Here is a 16,747-nt window from a genome sequence, read left to right as displayed (position 1 = left end):
TACATATATAATGTCGGGTTGGTTTGGTCTCGGGTTGGTTTTTTTTAGTTAAAATCAAACCAACCCAAATATAGTCGGGTTTTTTTTTCCAATACCAAACCACTAGTCGGGTTTTTTTTTTCGGTTTGACTCAATTTGCGGTTTGATTCGGTTTTCGGTTCAATTTTGTACACCCCTAAGTGACGGTATTGAAAAGAATAATATTTTGGAAATGTTTCTCAAAATTCAAGAAGAAAATTCTGAAGAAATTGATCAAAATCACATCAAATCCTTGCTCCTGGTTTGTGCTTCTTTTTTATCATCTACTTTATCCTCACTATCATCAAGATAAAATGCATCAAAAGAAGATGGAGTAATGCATCGGTTAATTTTCTTTTATAAGAATCCATATACATAGGTGTCTTCAAAATTTGAACAATGTTACATTTATTCTGATATCAGATATTTATGATTTGGTGTAAATTCAAGTATGGATAAGTACTTACCAACCAACTGATAACATCAAAGAGGAGATGGGATAACTCGTAAAGGATGAGCTTTGGGTGTGATGAAACCAAATTGCTCATCCATGTCTAGGTCTTTTGGGTCAATGCCTGCCTCAAGTTTCCAATTGAACGAATTCAACATTGAGCCCAACATAACCTGAACCATTCTCAATGCAAATGGCAAGCCAGGACATATTCTTCGACCAACACCAAATGGAATCAATTCAAAATCTTTTCCTCGCACATCCAATTCTAAACTCTGGAATCTCTCTGGTTTAAAGGTTCCTCCCAAAAAGTAGAATCACGACCAATTGCCCACACGTTGACTAGTACCAATGAACCCTTTGGAATGATATAGTCAAACAATTTAACATCATGGTCTACTCTGTTGGGTTTAGCAAGGTGGGGGAACCAATTTTGGAGGGAAAATGAAAAGTCATTGCAAAAGTGCAAATGAAAGGTCATTTTTACCATATTGGTAGAAGAAAGGAAATTGTTGTCCTTATATTAGGAAACACTTCCTTTAGTTCTTAAAGGGTTAAGAAGAAGGTGCCCCTCGCGTTGTCGTCGTCGCTCGCTCGGCCTCGGCTTCGGCTTCGGATTTGGCAAATGATTGATTGATAATATTTTTGGACAAAATTTATTTAATCAATCTTGTTAAATCATTTCCTTTCTCTTATAAATTAATTCAGAATGTTGTTAATTAAATAACAGAATTAATTTGGCGCAACTGAATTTATTTGAAATTCATGAGTAACGGTAATCCTTCCGAAAAGTCGTTACTTTTCCCAAACGATAATCCTTCCGAAAAGTCGTTACTTTTCCCAAACGATAATCCTTCCGAAAAGTCGTTACTTTTCCCAAAGGACACAACGTTCTGGAAAAAATGGGTCTGAACAGACGCGTTCCTTGCTACAAATGGCTATAAATAAGAGGCCTTTTTGTTTTTTCATAACACTGAAAAAAATTTCCTCTCTGCATACATTTTCTTACATAAATAAAATTGTCGATCGACTGACTCTGTGTGTGATCTTGTTGCTGTTCTTGCGTTCGCTGAAGTTATTGAAGTTTGAGGTACCGCTACTTCTTTAACAGGTTAATCCGTTTTATCTTGGGAGGAATTAATCTACAACGTCGGGTACAGTGAGGGGATTAAATTTCTCAAGGAAACACAGTGATTTCTGTGGACTCGGATTAAAAATCATTCTGTCTATTTCATCTTTTTTCTGTTTCTGTATTTTTGACTAACATGAAAACTGTGAATATAGGAGATAACATACTCTGCGTGGGATTAAGAATGGAGCTGGTGGATGCATTCTTAGTGTTTTGTTGACGATAAATTGCAAGTATGGGAGTCGGGATACATCATCTTCTTCTATTGATTTTCCTTTTCCAACGACTTCTGCAAGCTCAGCTTGGGCTTTTTTCATAATCTCTGGTTGTCTAAGCGTTTCTGCCATTGCCCATTCTAATGTGTTTGTAGTTGTATCATTACCAGCAATAAATGAGTCTTGTAACATTTTGTAATTCTCCCAATTAACCATGCATTGAATACAACTAGTTACCAATACAAGAAAAAACTATATCATATTATATACTAGGTTTGGGAAAAATAGTCCTTATAACTAGGTTTGAAAAATCCATTATTTGTTTGTTTTAGAAAACAATTTTCTTTTAAGTTTGGAGGATACTTGGGACTGACATATAAAAGTTGTAATTGTGAACTAATTCTTTATATTATTATTCTTTTGCCTCGAGGAGATAGGATTAGTTGAGTCTTGTTAAAATGTTAAAATAGGATAAAAGAGAGAACCAGGAGCATGGATTTTATATGATTCTGATCGATCTCTTCAGTATTTTCTGCGTTGAGAAGCACTTCCAGAACATCACTCTTTTCACAGCATCCCCTTCTCTTTTCCTCCAATCGCTCATTGATCCACCCATCAAAAAGTTCAAACAATTTACCAATATGAATGGTTGCACGACACCTTATTACTTGAAAATCATTCTTTTCAAGTATGGGGAAAAAATCCACTAGGTTGATCTTTCCAACCTCATTCATGATGCGTCAGATAACATCCTTCAACTCATCAACCTTTTAAATTTTTTTAAAAACGTATGTCATAAAGATGTATATCAACATTTTATTATATCAAATGCATTGTTCAAACTCTACCTTTGAATCTGAAAAAGGGTTAGCCAAGTCCTTGGAGAAAAGGGTGTTTGACAACAAATTGAGAATAGTCTTGAAAGCAACTTGACTTACATCCAAAGCTTCACCTTGTAGACTACATTTTTCACAATAATCAATCAATTCTTTCACCTTTTGAGATCTTAGATGTTGATTTGCATCAAGACTATTAGGTGAGACCATTTTTGTATTCAATATTCTTCGAAGCATTCGCCATTGAGGACAAACATGAAGCCATACCACCGAGAATTTGGAATAGTTGTGTGCTTGAACAACATTAGGAATAAATCTACTTGAAAAGACTTGATCTTGATATTTGAGGACTTGTTTTGCAATGTTTGAAGAAGAAATAACCACTGTTGTTATTTGTCCTAACTTTAAACTCATAATTGGACCATAGTTTTTTGCAAGATTGGCTAGTGATATATGAGGTTTTGCACCTAACAAATGAAAGTTGCCAATAATTGGCCATGGTGATGGACCTGGTGGAAGTTTTTTGCTCCCTTTGGTGCTTATTTTTGCTATAATATAAAGAAAAATCATAGCAAAAATTGATACAAACACAAGTATATAATAATCCATCACTCTTTCATCTAACTGATACTATTCCAAAGTTGATGTTTAAAGAAGTTGCCAAGTGTGCATATATATTCATTTGATTTGTGTATTGCACGTATATTACTTTTAAGGGTATTATTTGTTGGAAGATTTTAGTCTTATTAATTAATAGAAAATTCTCTCTTTGGTTATTTTATAGAAAGTATTTAATGGCAACTTAATTTTGTATTGACTTTTCATTTTTAGCATATCATGATCAATACAAATTTTGTGTATTGACTTTTCATTAAATTATTAGCATTTAATGGCAACTTCTTCACATAAAGCAATACAAAAAACCTGATCGGAAAAACTACGTAGCAAGGCAATACGTGCTATGTATTCTTTAATTTTGAGTAAATTTCTTGGTCTATACCGTGAAAATGGATGGGTAGAGTAATTACTAGGGCCTAACTTTTGTTGAAATAAATTATGCAAATTGTTTTCATGCTCATATATATTACTCCTTCGATCTTAAGATAGTTGTCACGTTTTACTTTTCAGTAGCTAATTTGACTAATTGAAAGTTAAATCTGATTAGATTCATTCAATATTTATTTATTAAAATTTAAATATTCAGAAGTTATACAAAAAGTACTATTAGATCATACAATTAATTCTTCTCTCATATCAATAATGTGAAAAAATATATATTTTAAATTATTGCTCAAAGTTTATTTTGTTTGACTCTTCAAAAATGTGACAAGTATATTGGGATGGTAGAAATTTGGTATGGTTTTAACCAAAGACCGTCCTTTGCGAGCTATCCCCTCTCCTATTTGACGGAGAATTTTATTTTTTCGTCCCTCACACAACACACGCAAATGGTACCACGATGTATGATGTTTTGTTTCATAGATATTAATTTACAAGTCGCTCATTATTATAAATATATTTAAGGAATAAAGGGTGTTTGATTTGTGAACAAGTTATACTAGAACTATAATGTGAAGATTAATATTATTGTATGAGTAAATAATGAACATTGACTTACAAAAAGACTCACATTTCACTAACACAAAATACAAATAAACATAGATGCTAAATCATCTATATAATTTTAACATTTAAGTTAACTATTTTCAACACGAGTATATATCAAGACACCTTAACTAAGAAACTACGCGAAATTTTATCGCGCAGCATTCCAAGTTGACAAAAGTGGAGTATCAGAGTTTTTATAAGTACTTGCACTAGAAGCATCTCTTTCACCTTTCACTGCATCAGCTGAAGCAATGGATTCAAGCTCCACCATGTCTTCATTTGTTAACTTAATGTACAGAGCTTCGATGTTCTGTTCGAGGTTTTTGATCTTAGTAGTACCTGACAATGGCAAATGTAGCATATAGCCAATCAGTTCAACTGAATCCGGTATTTTCATCACAAATCAATCTAAAAATTTGAACTTGTCAAATTTAAATCATGAACCTGTCTCTGGTACCTGGGATGGGGAACACGTCATTTCCTTGGTGATGTACCCAGGCTAAGGCTAGTTGAGATGGCGTACATCCCTTCTTCGTTGCCATTTGACAAATTCTCTTGTATAAGATCTTGTTATGCTCGAGATTCTCAGCTTGAAACCTTGGTATATGCTGCAAAATCAATATACAGTATTTATACAAGATCATTTTTTATAACAATCTAAATCCAAATTTTAGATGAAATGATCGCGCAGTTCAACAAATAGTGCAAACCTTCCGAAAGTCTTCATTTGACAGATCCTCGAGCAGCTTTGGACCTGATGACAAAAACCCTTTACCTAAGGGACTATATGCTACAATTCCAATTCCAAGCTCCCTAAAAAAATCAATTTTAGTCATGACGATTAATGTTGTATTAAGGACTTAAAAACTATGCTTTTAGACGTTAAACGAATATTAAATGGATGAATGTTATAAACCTGCAAATAGGAATTATTTCTTCCTCTACATCTCTCGACCATAGGGACCATTCTAACTGTACTGCTGTTATTGGATGAACTTCGTGTGCTCTCCTGATCGTCGAGCCTGAAGCCTCAGAGAGACCTATGTATCTTATTTTACCCTCTTCGACTAGCTTCTTAAGTTCTCCCATCTTGAAAACAAAAAGCAAATTATAAAAGGATAATTAATACATCGCGAACAACAAGTTTGATCCATGAAAACTCAGATTCATTGCTTCATAACAGGGGACGAAAAACAGGATTTTCGTCCTCTATTCATCTAAGTTGCTCGGACTCTTCAAAAATAATGCCTAGTGTTTGTCAGATACTCCAAAACCTATGCATTTTTGGAGAGTCCGAGCAACATAGCTCTTCACAACATGACCAATAAATATTGAAATTTTTTATTGGTAACCTGATAAAGATAGAGTACTAACAAACTTGTTATCGTAACTTATACTGATGATGTATATAACTTACTGTGATTTCAATTGGCACACGTGTATCGATCCGATGTTGATAGTATAAATCGATGCAGTTAACATCAAGTCGCTTTAAGCTGGCTTCACATGAAGCTCTAACATAGCAGGGATCTCCAATTATTTCTATTTTTCCATCTGCAGAAGCATTAATTCCAAACTTTGTTGCCAACTCAACTCGTTCTCTCGTCTCTCCCTTCAAAGCCTATCGCGATTATACAATTAACGTTAATCAACAAGTTTATGAAACAAATTAAAGACAGATATTATGTTCACGTTGATTACAATGATCTTTACAACTCTCAAATCATGTACTTTAGTAAACAGTATGATTATAAGTCTGAATTTACAATGATATCTCAAATGGTCACTCAACTAATTATTATTATCTCGGAAGTCACTTTCTTTGACTCAACTAATTATTATTATCTCAGAAGTCACTTTCTTTGTTGAAGAAAATTGGAATAACAAAGAGAGGTTGTTTTCTAAGATAAAAACTACCGATATGTGTAAGATCCCTTATATACACTCCCTCGATTTAAAAAAGAATGACACTATTTTCTCATTTGTTCATACTTAAAAATAAATTGGCATCTTTCTGAGTTTGGAAATTATTTTACGCGAACATCTCATTTTACCTTTAATGAGCACACAAATGTTATGGCATATTCAGACTCATTCTTTTAGGAACTGACTAAATTCGTACGGTAACATACCTTCCCTATGAGAATTTCATTTGTGTAAGGCCCATATATATCTGAAGTATCAAGAAAAGTGATACCAGAATTAATGGAATGGTGAATAAGTTTGATCATTTCATCATCAGGTTTTGGGGGCCCATAAAATGCAGACATACCCATACAGCCCAGCCCTTGAGCTGATACTTCAAGGCCTTGTGAGCCCATCTTCATTCTTGGCACTTTTTTAATTCCTTCTGCAGCCATTGATGAATGAAAGAGGGAAAAAAACAGAGAAACAGAGTTGTATGTGTGACTAGGATGAAGATGTTGAGGTATATATATATGGAGTTGAGGGACACGGATTTAGAATTTAAATTGGATTGGTTTGACTAGACAGAAAGTTTAAGAAATTAAAAGAGTGATAGTTGAATTTGTGGTAACATGACATAGATATTTGTGTGCAGGGGCCAAGAGGCGGAGTTAGAGTTTCACTTACGAGTTAGCAGAATTCTGTAGATTTGATCTAACACCTTGTATTTATGTTTTAAGAAAATTCATCTAATATGTATAAACAATTTATTAGGAAATAAGTAAATCATCTTTTTCAGAATTCAAAACCTATAAACTCAAAATTTTGGCTTAGTTTTTGTTTGTCTTGATAAAAAACACCAATATAATATGTTATCTTTCACCCGTATAAGAATAGAATAAGTTTGTCCACCGAAGCTCAAATAAATAGCAAGAAATTGTTAATAAGTTTTTTGTCTAGTTGTAATTTGAATATGATGTTCTACTATTTTATCAACTTTAATTATTGATCGTTAAATCACACTCTTGCGTTCTTAGCAATATTGACCATATTACTACTATATTTAAAAACTGACTTTTCCATTCGATAAAAGTCAAATAAGTAAAGCTATTAGCCCGACATTTACACGAAAATTGAAAGCAAGTCAACAAAATAATATATTCAATTATTGGGTGCTAGTTAATGTTAATTCTTTTGTTTAGTTTATTTATTAGGTGTTGGATTTAGAAAAAAAAATTGCATGCTTTTGTCTCCGCTCAATGTATTATGAGTAATCAAATTAAGTAATAAAATTATCGGAATATTTTTATCATTAAAGAGTATTTAATTTGATTAAATTATTCTTATCTCTTTTTTAAACGAGTTCGGAGGAGAATAACCATTCAATTTTTTGTGACCAAACAAAATTTGAAAAAAAAAATACTTACGGAGAGAAATAATCAATCAATCAATCAAGAAATGAAAACATTTTATTTCAAATAAGGTATATATGAACAAGTCGTAAACACCTTTGAGTAATTATGATTTCAATATATTATTATATATGGCAAAAGGTTACGTCATTGATGGTAGTGGGTGGTGATTGTGGATAAAGTGATGGTGCATAGAGTGGTAATTGGTGATTGTGGACATAATAAGAAAACCGATACTAGATAAGTATTTATTATGAAGTGTGCGCAATTTCAAAGAGGAGATGGGATAGCTCGCAAAGGATGGGCTTTGACTAAGACGACACCAAATTTCTCCTCCATGTCTAAGTCTTTTGGCTCAATGCATGCCTCAAGTTTCCAATTGAATGAATTCAACATCGAGCCCAATATTGCTGGCATCAATCTCAATGCCAATGGAAATCCAGGGCATGTTCTTCTGCCAGCACCAAATGGAATCAATTCAAAATCTTTTCCACGCATATCCAATTCTAAACTCCGAAATCTCTCAGGTTTGAACACTAAAGCGTCTTCCCAAAAAGAAGAATCACGACCAATTGCCCACGCATTGACTAGTACTAGTGAACCCTTTGGAATGATATAATCACACAATTCAACATCTTGGTCCACCCTGCGGGGGATTAAGAATGGAGCTGGTGGGTGAAGTCTTAATGTTTCTTTGATGATAAATTGCAAGTAAGCGAGTCTGGATACATCAGCCTCTTCTATTGGTTTTCCTTTTCCAACGACTTGTGCAAGCTCAGCTTGGACTTTCTTCATAATCTCTGGTTGTCTAAGTATTTCTGCCATTGCCCATTCTAACGTGCTTGTAATTGTATCGATTCCACCAACAAATAAGTCCTGTAAATTAAATTTGGTAATTCTCTCAAATAAACTTAAAAAAGTATTTCAAACTAGCACATCATTTCTTCTTAACCATGTATCAAAAGAGAAGAGAAGAGAACGAACCAGGAGCGTGGAATTCACATAATTTTGATCCATCTCTTGGGGATTTTCTATACTGTAGTTGAGAAGCACTTGTAAAATATCACTCTTTTCACTTTGGTTCGTTTTCTTTTCTTCCAATCGCTCATTGGTCATATCACCAAAGAGTTTATTCAACTTACCAAAATAGATGTTTGTGCGATACCTCATTCTTTGAGGATCAATCTTTTCAAGTATAGGGAAAAAATCCACTAGGTTGATCTTCCCAGCAACATCAACGATGCTCAAGATCGCGTCTGTCAACTCAAGCTTCAAATTTTTAAAAACATTAATTTCTACTCAACTAATACGTTATACTTTAAACAATCATGTTATAATTCAATTCTACCTTCAAATCTGAACAAAGATCAACCAAATCCTTGGAGAAAAGGGTGTTTGACACTAAATTGAGATTAGTCTTGAAAACAATTTGACCTACATCCACAGCTTCACCTTGTTGACTACATTTTTCACAATAAGCAATTAATTCCTTCACCTTTTGAGACCTTAGATGTTGATTTGCATCAACCCTATTGGAAGAGAGGAGGTTAGTGTTCAATATTCTGCGAAGCATTCGCCATTGAGGACAAACAGGAAGCCATGCCACAGAAAATTTGTAATGGTTGTGTGCTTGAAGAGCATTAGGAACAGATCTAGATGAAAATGCTTGATCTTGAGTTTTAAGGACTTGTTTTGCAATGGGTGATGAAGAAATGACCACTGTTGTTATTTGTCCTAACTTTAAACTCATAATTGGACCATATTTTTTTGCAAGATTGGCTAGTGATACATGAGGTTTTGCACCTAACAAGTGAATATTTCCAATAATTGGCCATGGTGATGGACCTGGTGGAAGTTTTTTGGTGGACAATTTTGCTAGATTATAGAGGAAAATCAAAGCAAAAATTGATACCAACACAAGTATAAAATAATTCATGATGCAAACCTCTCCCACTCTTTTCCTTCCACTTTGTTAGTACTATTCACAAAGTTGATATGTAAGGAAGTTGGACAATACATCTTTTTATATACTAGTCTTTGGAAACGTGTGTGGCACGTTTGTCTCTTATTGTTATTACTCGGTAAAAAATCTCAAATATGTCATTGAACTTTGAGAAAAAGTTCATCTATGTAATCCATTAAAAGTTTGGTTGAGCTATGTCATTTCTGTTTGGGAAAAAGTTCATCCATGCTATTTTTTGGTAACTAAAAGCAGTTCCAATTGTGCAAAATCATTTTTTACATGTGGTCAGTTATGATTCGCTCACATGATTAATTAAATCATTTTTTACAAGGGGTAAAGGCTCAAATATTTTATCAAACTTTGACAAAAGGTTCATCTATGTCATCCGTTAAAAGTTTGACTCATCTATGTCATTTAGTTAACAAATAATGACATGAATGAGCCTTTTTTAAACAAAAAATCTTAGGTCAGAAAAAGACGAAGAACTATTTATATTGAGTTTGTACATGATTATTCATTAAAAATATGATATTTATTATTGATTTTTGCTCAAGCCTAAGAATTAATTCTGATTTATTTTTGTTTCTTAATTACTTTCGTCCATTAACCAATGCAAGTGACTTTAGAGGACTAACTTTAGGTCAGAAAAAGACTAGATTTGGTATGAAGGAAAATATTTTCTATCTAAAATGTTTTCTTCGAAAAACAAGCGAATTCCTAATGTGTTTGAACTACATTAGGAATAAATCTAGTAGAAAAGGCTAAGTCTTGTTTTTTAAGGACTTGTTTTTCCATGATTGATGAAGAAATGACCACTATTGTTATTTGTCCTATTTTTAAACTCATAATTGGACCATAATTTTTTGCAAGATTGGCAAGTGATACATGGGGTTTTGCACCTAACAAGTGAAGATTTCCAATAATTGGCCATGGTGGAAGTTTTTTGGTGCCCCTACTGGACAATTTTGCTAGAGTATAGAGAAAAATCAAAGCAAAAATTGATGTCAACACAAGTATATAATAATTCATGATGCAAAGCTCCCCCACTCTACTGACAATATATGTTGATATGTAAGGAGGTTTATATATATTCCAAAAATAATAGGCAATGTGAATAATAACTTGTGAGTAAACTTTCTTGGTTCTATTATTTACTAGCATAGTGTGAAAAAAATGGATTTGTAGAGTAATTACTATGGCCTGACTTTTGTGGAACCTTTTTGGTCTATAATAACTATTTTTATTCATGAAATAGTCACATGCTCATTCAATCTCAGAACAATTGTCATGTTTTGTTTCTCGATAGTGAAATAACTAATTGAGAACTAAATTTGATTAGATCATTTCAATATTTTAAAATTAAACTTTAGAAATTCAAAAATTATAAGTAAAATACTATAAGTTGTGATACTTCTCATATGATCAATATGATGATCAAAACATAATTAATTCTAAATTATTGATCGAAATTTATTTAGTTTAACTCTTGAAAAACTTGAAAGAATAAGATAATTCTATGATCTGTGTCAATATCACATATGATAAAAAGTTATAAAAAAAAAACAAAAAGACAGTTGAGTTATCATGCATCCTCAAACTTCCTTTTACAAATTGAAATAATTTAAAAAGAAGAATGGCTCAAGTAGATTAATTTGGTGAAGTTGAGGCTTGTATCTTTCTCTTCAAATCTATCCAAAAGACTTGATAGTTCATCACTTTACTCTTAGATTAATTAAATTGTGTCAAAGTTGTTCACAATATCTCCGTTCAATGTATTATGAGTAATCAAATTAAGTAATAAAACTATCGGAATATTTTAATCATTAAAGAGTATTTAATTTGATTAAATTATTCTTATCTCTTTTTTAGGAGGAAAATTAACGATTCATTTTTTTGTGACCAAACAAAATTTGAAAAAGAAATACGTAAGGAGAGAAATAATCAATCAATCAAGAACATAAAACCATTTTATTTCAAATAGAGATGAGTGTAAAAAACACACCTAAATTATCCCTTTTTTTGAGTTTCATATCTAAACTATTGAGAGTGTGAATTTCATACCTAAACTATCAGTTTTTAGTTTGAGAAACACATCTCTCTCTTTTGTAGCACTCTCATCATAGTGTGTAATACATTCTCTCTTTTATTTAATTTTTGTCAATGTGACTATTTTTTAAAATAAGAGAGAGAGTCGGGGGGAGAGGGGGAAGTGGAATGTGATAATCAGTGTTTTAAAAAACTCTGTTGGGACTCGCCCTAGGGTGGGACTTTAGCAAAACGCCTTGAGACTCAAGTGTGGAGCTTAGTTCTGTAAGACTTACGCCCTAAACGTCCGACTGTACGCCCTAAGCACATCCAACGCACAACGCTCGAGGCTCGCCTAACATACCTTACACAAATTATGTGTTAAAATCTTTTGTTAAGATTGTTGACCCTCATAATTTTTGAATAATTGAATGATAACATAATAATTTTTAATCTATAGAGATAAAGAAGTTTGAGAATAATTCAAATAACAAGTATTAGTATCACATCTTTCCTATTTGGTAACACTGTGAAAGTAATTATATACTTGCGTAACATTTGTTTTATAAATATGTCGCGAAATTTTGCTTTTAAAACTCAATTTAGAATATGCTACTTTTGTGACCATTCGAAATTGGAAATAGATATACATATGGAGAGAAAAATAATCGATCAATCAAGAATATGAAACCATTTTATTTCAAATAAGGTATGAACATGTTGCAAACACCTTTGAGTTATGATTTCAATTTATTATATATGACAAAAGGTTATTGATGGTGGTGGCGGGTAATTATGTTAAGTGATATAATTAGAAAATCGATATTAGATAAATATTTATCGATCGAGCAAAATATCAAAGAAGAGATGAGATAGTTTTCAAAGGATGAGCTTTGGCTAAGATGGCACCAAACTTCTCCTCCATGTCTAAGTATTTTGGCTCAATGCATGCCTCAAGTTTCCAACATTACTGGCATCAATTTCAATGCCAATGGAAATCCAGGGCATGTTCTTCGGCCAACACCAAATAGAATCATTTCAAAAAAATTGTAAAAGAGTCACAAGTTTATTGTTTATACCATTATACATCGAAGTAGCACGATAGACTGAAATCGAAAAATATACTCTCTATTACAGCGCGCAAAATACAGAAAAAACTTACCTCAACTTAACACACACACACACACTAATTACATACTCTGAGACACTAGTTAAGCGATTGCATCATTCTGTAGCCTTCCACGATGAAAGGGGCGGAGTTTCTGAATTCTTATGAGTACTCATACCAGGAATATACCGATCACCCTGGACTGCATTAGCTGAAGCAATGGATTCAAGCTCTTCCATATCTTCTGATGTTAACTTTATGGACAAAGCTTCAATGTTCTGGTTGAAATTTTCAATCTTAGTGGTGCCTGGGATGGGACACACGTCGTTTCCTTGGTGATGTACCCAGGCCAACACCAGTTGAGAAGGGGTGCATCCCTTCTTTGCAGCCATTTCACAAATCCGCTCGTACAAGATTTTGTTCTGCTCAAGATTCTCAGCCTGGAACCTTGGTAGATGCTGCAAAAAATTGAAGATCTATTTGAGTCAAACATGTATTTTTCGACTTTAGTGCATCGTATACAGAGTAGCACAAATGTTAAGTTCATTCAATATCAGTAGCCACAAATACGATTTTCAATCAACAAGGTCAAAAGGCAATATGTCTATATTCTAACTATCGTGCTCATTTACTCCGTATGTACATTTAAGGACAGAAATATACTCGCGATATAAATACACAACAATGAAACATGATATCTGTATGTTTGAAACTCAAATACACAACCACAAGAAAATCTAATATGTTTGAAATTCAAAACAACAATGAATACAAAGCATACCTTCCGGTATCCTTCATTTTCCGTATCCTCGAGCAGCTTCGGACCTTATGACAAAAAGCCCCGTCCTAATGGACTATACGCCACAATTCCAATTCCAAGTTCCCTAGTAGATTAACATCAAGATCTCACATTGTTATAGACCGCAAACTAACATGAAAAAACAACAGAAAAGAAGTAAATATACCTGCAGGTAGGAACTATTCTTCCTCCACGTCTCTCGGCCACAGAAACCATTCTAACTCGACTGCTGTTATTGGATGAACTGCATGCGCCCTTCTAATTGTTGACCCTGATGCTTCAGATAAACCTATGTGCTTTATTTTACCCTCTTCTACCAGTTTCTTAAGTTCTTGAATCTAGTAAAACAGAGTTCAAAAGAACAAGAAATGTTGATCATTTTAATGACTGCATTTTATAGAGTTATAAATCGAAGAGAAAGAAGACCAACCGTGATTTCAATGGGCACACGCGTATCAATTCAGTGCTGATAGTACAAGTCTATGCAGTCAACATCAAGTCGCTTTAAGCTAGCCTCGCACGCTGCCCTCACATAGGCTGGATCACCATGCACTTCTCTGTTTCCCTCTGCTCTCTTATCATCTGATGCTAAAACAACACCAAAATTTGTTGCTAACACAACTCGCTCTCTCATCCCTCCCTTCAAAGCCTACATAGATACGTAATTATCAGAGACGAAAGGCATTGTTAAATACTTCACGAAGTTGATGCAAACCTTGGAAACTAAGGTTCAAATCTTAACGGAGACAAAAATACGATGTAGCTTATTTCCATATGTCTAAGTCTTAGTGAGTAAAGTTACTAGATACCTATGCTGGTGGAAGATAACAGGTATCAAGGTAAAATAGTCAAGGTGCACGGAAGCTGATCTAGACACTATTGTCAATAGAAAAAAATACATCTAGAGTACATTGGAAATACAAGTTCAATATATATATATATATATATATATCCACCAACCAATGATTATCAGGTGAAAACAACAAAATATAATGCATCATACCAACCCCAAAATGTAAAGTACAAAACTTTAAGCACTAAGAACAATCATATATTGCACAAGTAAAAAAAAAAAGATTATTCCAGCTCAAACACCAGTAATTAGCAAGTAACAAACCACACACTTACCAAAAACCCAAAACCAAAAGGTACAACAGTTAATGCATTACTTACAACCATACTAGTGCATAAAATTTAAAAAAAAATGAAAAAATAAACATTTAATTGTTCTCTCCATTTCAATTTTTAACTTTAAAACACATTCTTTAGTTTAAAATCACGAGATTCAACGTTTTTTTACTTTCTTAAACTTCATGTTCAATCAAAACCAGACAAACAAATTGAAATGCGGAGAGTAATATTACCTTGCCGATGAGTATTTCATTAGTGTTAGTGTTAAAGAATTATCAAACTGTATTGATGTCCCTTAATTCAAACTTAGCAGAGTAGTCAGTTAGATATTTAGTTGATGATTAGTTAATGAGCTGTCAGAGTTAGTTACAGCAAGTCAGTATAAATACACACATTAGCTAGATATTTTCAATTATTGTAGATTCATCAATTGTATTGTATAACTGCTCTCCTAATCGAGCTTTCTTCTTCTTCCCCTTAATAAAACTTTCTTCTTCAATTTTACTTTCTGTTAATCAATTGATGTTGCTGCAATGGAGATTAAGTGAAGTAATAGAGTTTTAGATAAAGTTTTCAGTTAGGTCCATAGATATCGGCAGTATCAAGAAGGGTGACGCCGGAGTTAATGGCATGGTGGATCACTTTGATCATTTCGGGTTAATTCTTGGGTACATGAAAATTGAAGCAAAAAAAATTGAATATTTTTTGTTTAGGTACATGAAAATTGAAAGCAAGTCAACAAAATAATATATGGGAAAAGGGCCTGATTTACCCCTGAACTTTATGATTTGGAGCTGATATACCCTCCGTTTAAAAAGTGGCTCATATATGCCCTTGCTGTTACAGAAATGGCTCATATATGCCCTTTTACTTAACAGATCAATATTTAATAAAATTAAAAATTCATTTTTTTGTATTTAATTTGAGAAAATGCCACGTGGCTTTTAAATACCCATTCAAAAACTTTTACCCATGCCCACCCGACCCAATTAGAAACAAAACCCCCACCCATTTAAATAAATCAAACCCATTTCATTCCATTTCTTGATGAAAATCTCAAGAAGACCAGCAAGCTTGGCAGTATCATGAGCTCCATTGACGAGGGAAGTTTCAGTTTTTTCATCAAAATTTTATAGTGTAAGATGTTGGCCTTGCTAGAGTTTTGGCAATACTTGTAGAAGGCATCATCACTGTTGGCGGCTCTAATATTCTGCAAAAGTCATTTTTTATTACAATAAAAATTTTACTAAAAGGTGAAATCTATGGCACATGACACCCACGAATAGGAAAGACAGAGGAAGATAGACGAGTTCACACACACAAAACAATGCATTTCAGTTCAATTTGAACGGTTAAAATAATTTATCGCCATTGAAGATCAGTTTTAGTAGAAGCTTGCTTGTTCACCAATTTCTCTGGAACGATTAAAAAAATTGAACAATTTATAAAATAAAAAAAGAGGTACCGATTTCTTCAGAAAATTTAGTAAGCTAATAGATCAAAATACTATTGTAAACTTTAAATGGCTGGGGGTTTTGTTTCCAATTGGGGAGACAATGAAATAAAATGGGTTTGATTTATTTAAATGAGCGGGGCTTTTGTTTCCAATTGGGTTGGGTGGGCATGGTGAAAAGTTATTGAGTGGGGTATTTTAAAAGCCACATGGCATTTTCTAAAATTAAGACAAAAAAATAAATTTTAATTTATTAAATATTGGTCTGTTAAGTAAAAGGGCATATATGAGCCATTTCTATAACAGCAAGGGCATATATGAGCCACTTTTTAAACGGAGGGTATATCAGCTCCAAATCATAAAGTTCAGGGGTAAATCAGACCCTTTTCCCATAATATATTCAATTATTGGGTGCTAGTTAATGTTAATTCTTTTGTTTAGTTTATTTATTAGGTGTTGGATTTAGAGAAAAAAAAGGGCTAATTACTTGAGTGGATCCCTTTTAAAAAATAATTACTTATTTTAAATATACTCTTTAATTATTACCATTTATAGCAATATATAACAATACTATATATTTTATTAGATTTGTCTCTCTCTTGCCTCTTTCTCCCTTTTCTCTCTCGCTCTTTCTCCCTTTTTTTTCTTTATGTTGTTCTTTCTCTTTTGTTTTTCTTTTTGCTGCTTTTTTTTT

At 33.1% G+C, this 16,747-nt stretch overlaps 2 protein-coding genes and 2 pseudogenes across 2 annotated transcripts; all 4 read right to left on the bottom strand.

Annotated features, from left to right (window-relative positions):
- Positions 1 to 501: 501 nt before the first annotated feature.
- Positions 502 to 3,258, bottom strand: LOC102602879 (geraniol 8-hydroxylase-like; annotated as a pseudogene).
- A 1,001-nt stretch (positions 3,259 to 4,259) lies between these two features.
- LOC102603220 (auxin-induced protein PCNT115-like) lies at positions 4,260 to 6,647 on the bottom strand. Its single transcript, XM_006358741.1, has 6 exons — positions 6,390 to 6,647; positions 5,675 to 5,878; positions 5,174 to 5,346; positions 4,968 to 5,070; positions 4,715 to 4,865; positions 4,260 to 4,596 (listed from the first exon to the last, which is right to left on the bottom strand). Exons 1-6 carry the CDS (start codon positions 6,615 to 6,617, stop codon positions 4,406 to 4,408), a joined length of 1,050 nt encoding a protein of 349 aa, XP_006358803.1. The 5' UTR covers positions 6,618 to 6,647; the 3' UTR covers positions 4,260 to 4,405.
- A 1,146-nt stretch (positions 6,648 to 7,793) lies between these two features.
- LOC102603558 (geraniol 8-hydroxylase-like) lies at positions 7,794 to 9,550 on the bottom strand. The gene is made up of 3 exons (XM_006358742.2): positions 8,923 to 9,550; positions 8,559 to 8,843; positions 7,794 to 8,450 (listed from the first exon to the last, which is right to left on the bottom strand). Exons 1-3 carry the CDS (start codon positions 9,508 to 9,510, stop codon positions 7,845 to 7,847), a joined length of 1,479 nt encoding a protein of 492 aa, XP_006358804.1. The 5' UTR covers positions 9,511 to 9,550; the 3' UTR covers positions 7,794 to 7,844.
- Positions 9,551 to 12,669: 3,119 nt separating this feature from the next.
- Positions 12,670 to 15,252, bottom strand: LOC107062912 (probable aldo-keto reductase 3; annotated as a pseudogene).
- Between the last annotated feature and the right edge of the window lie 1,495 nt (positions 15,253 to 16,747).

Source organism: Solanum tuberosum, unplaced genomic scaffold (assembly GCF_000226075.1).
Source record: "Solanum tuberosum cultivar DM 1-3 516 R44 unplaced genomic scaffold, SolTub_3.0 scf00280, whole genome shotgun sequence".
Lineage (NCBI taxonomy): Eukaryota > Viridiplantae > Streptophyta > Magnoliopsida > Solanales > Solanaceae > Solanum > Solanum tuberosum.
Note: the sequence above shows the minus strand (reverse complement) of the source record. Positions and strands in the feature narration are given on the sequence as shown.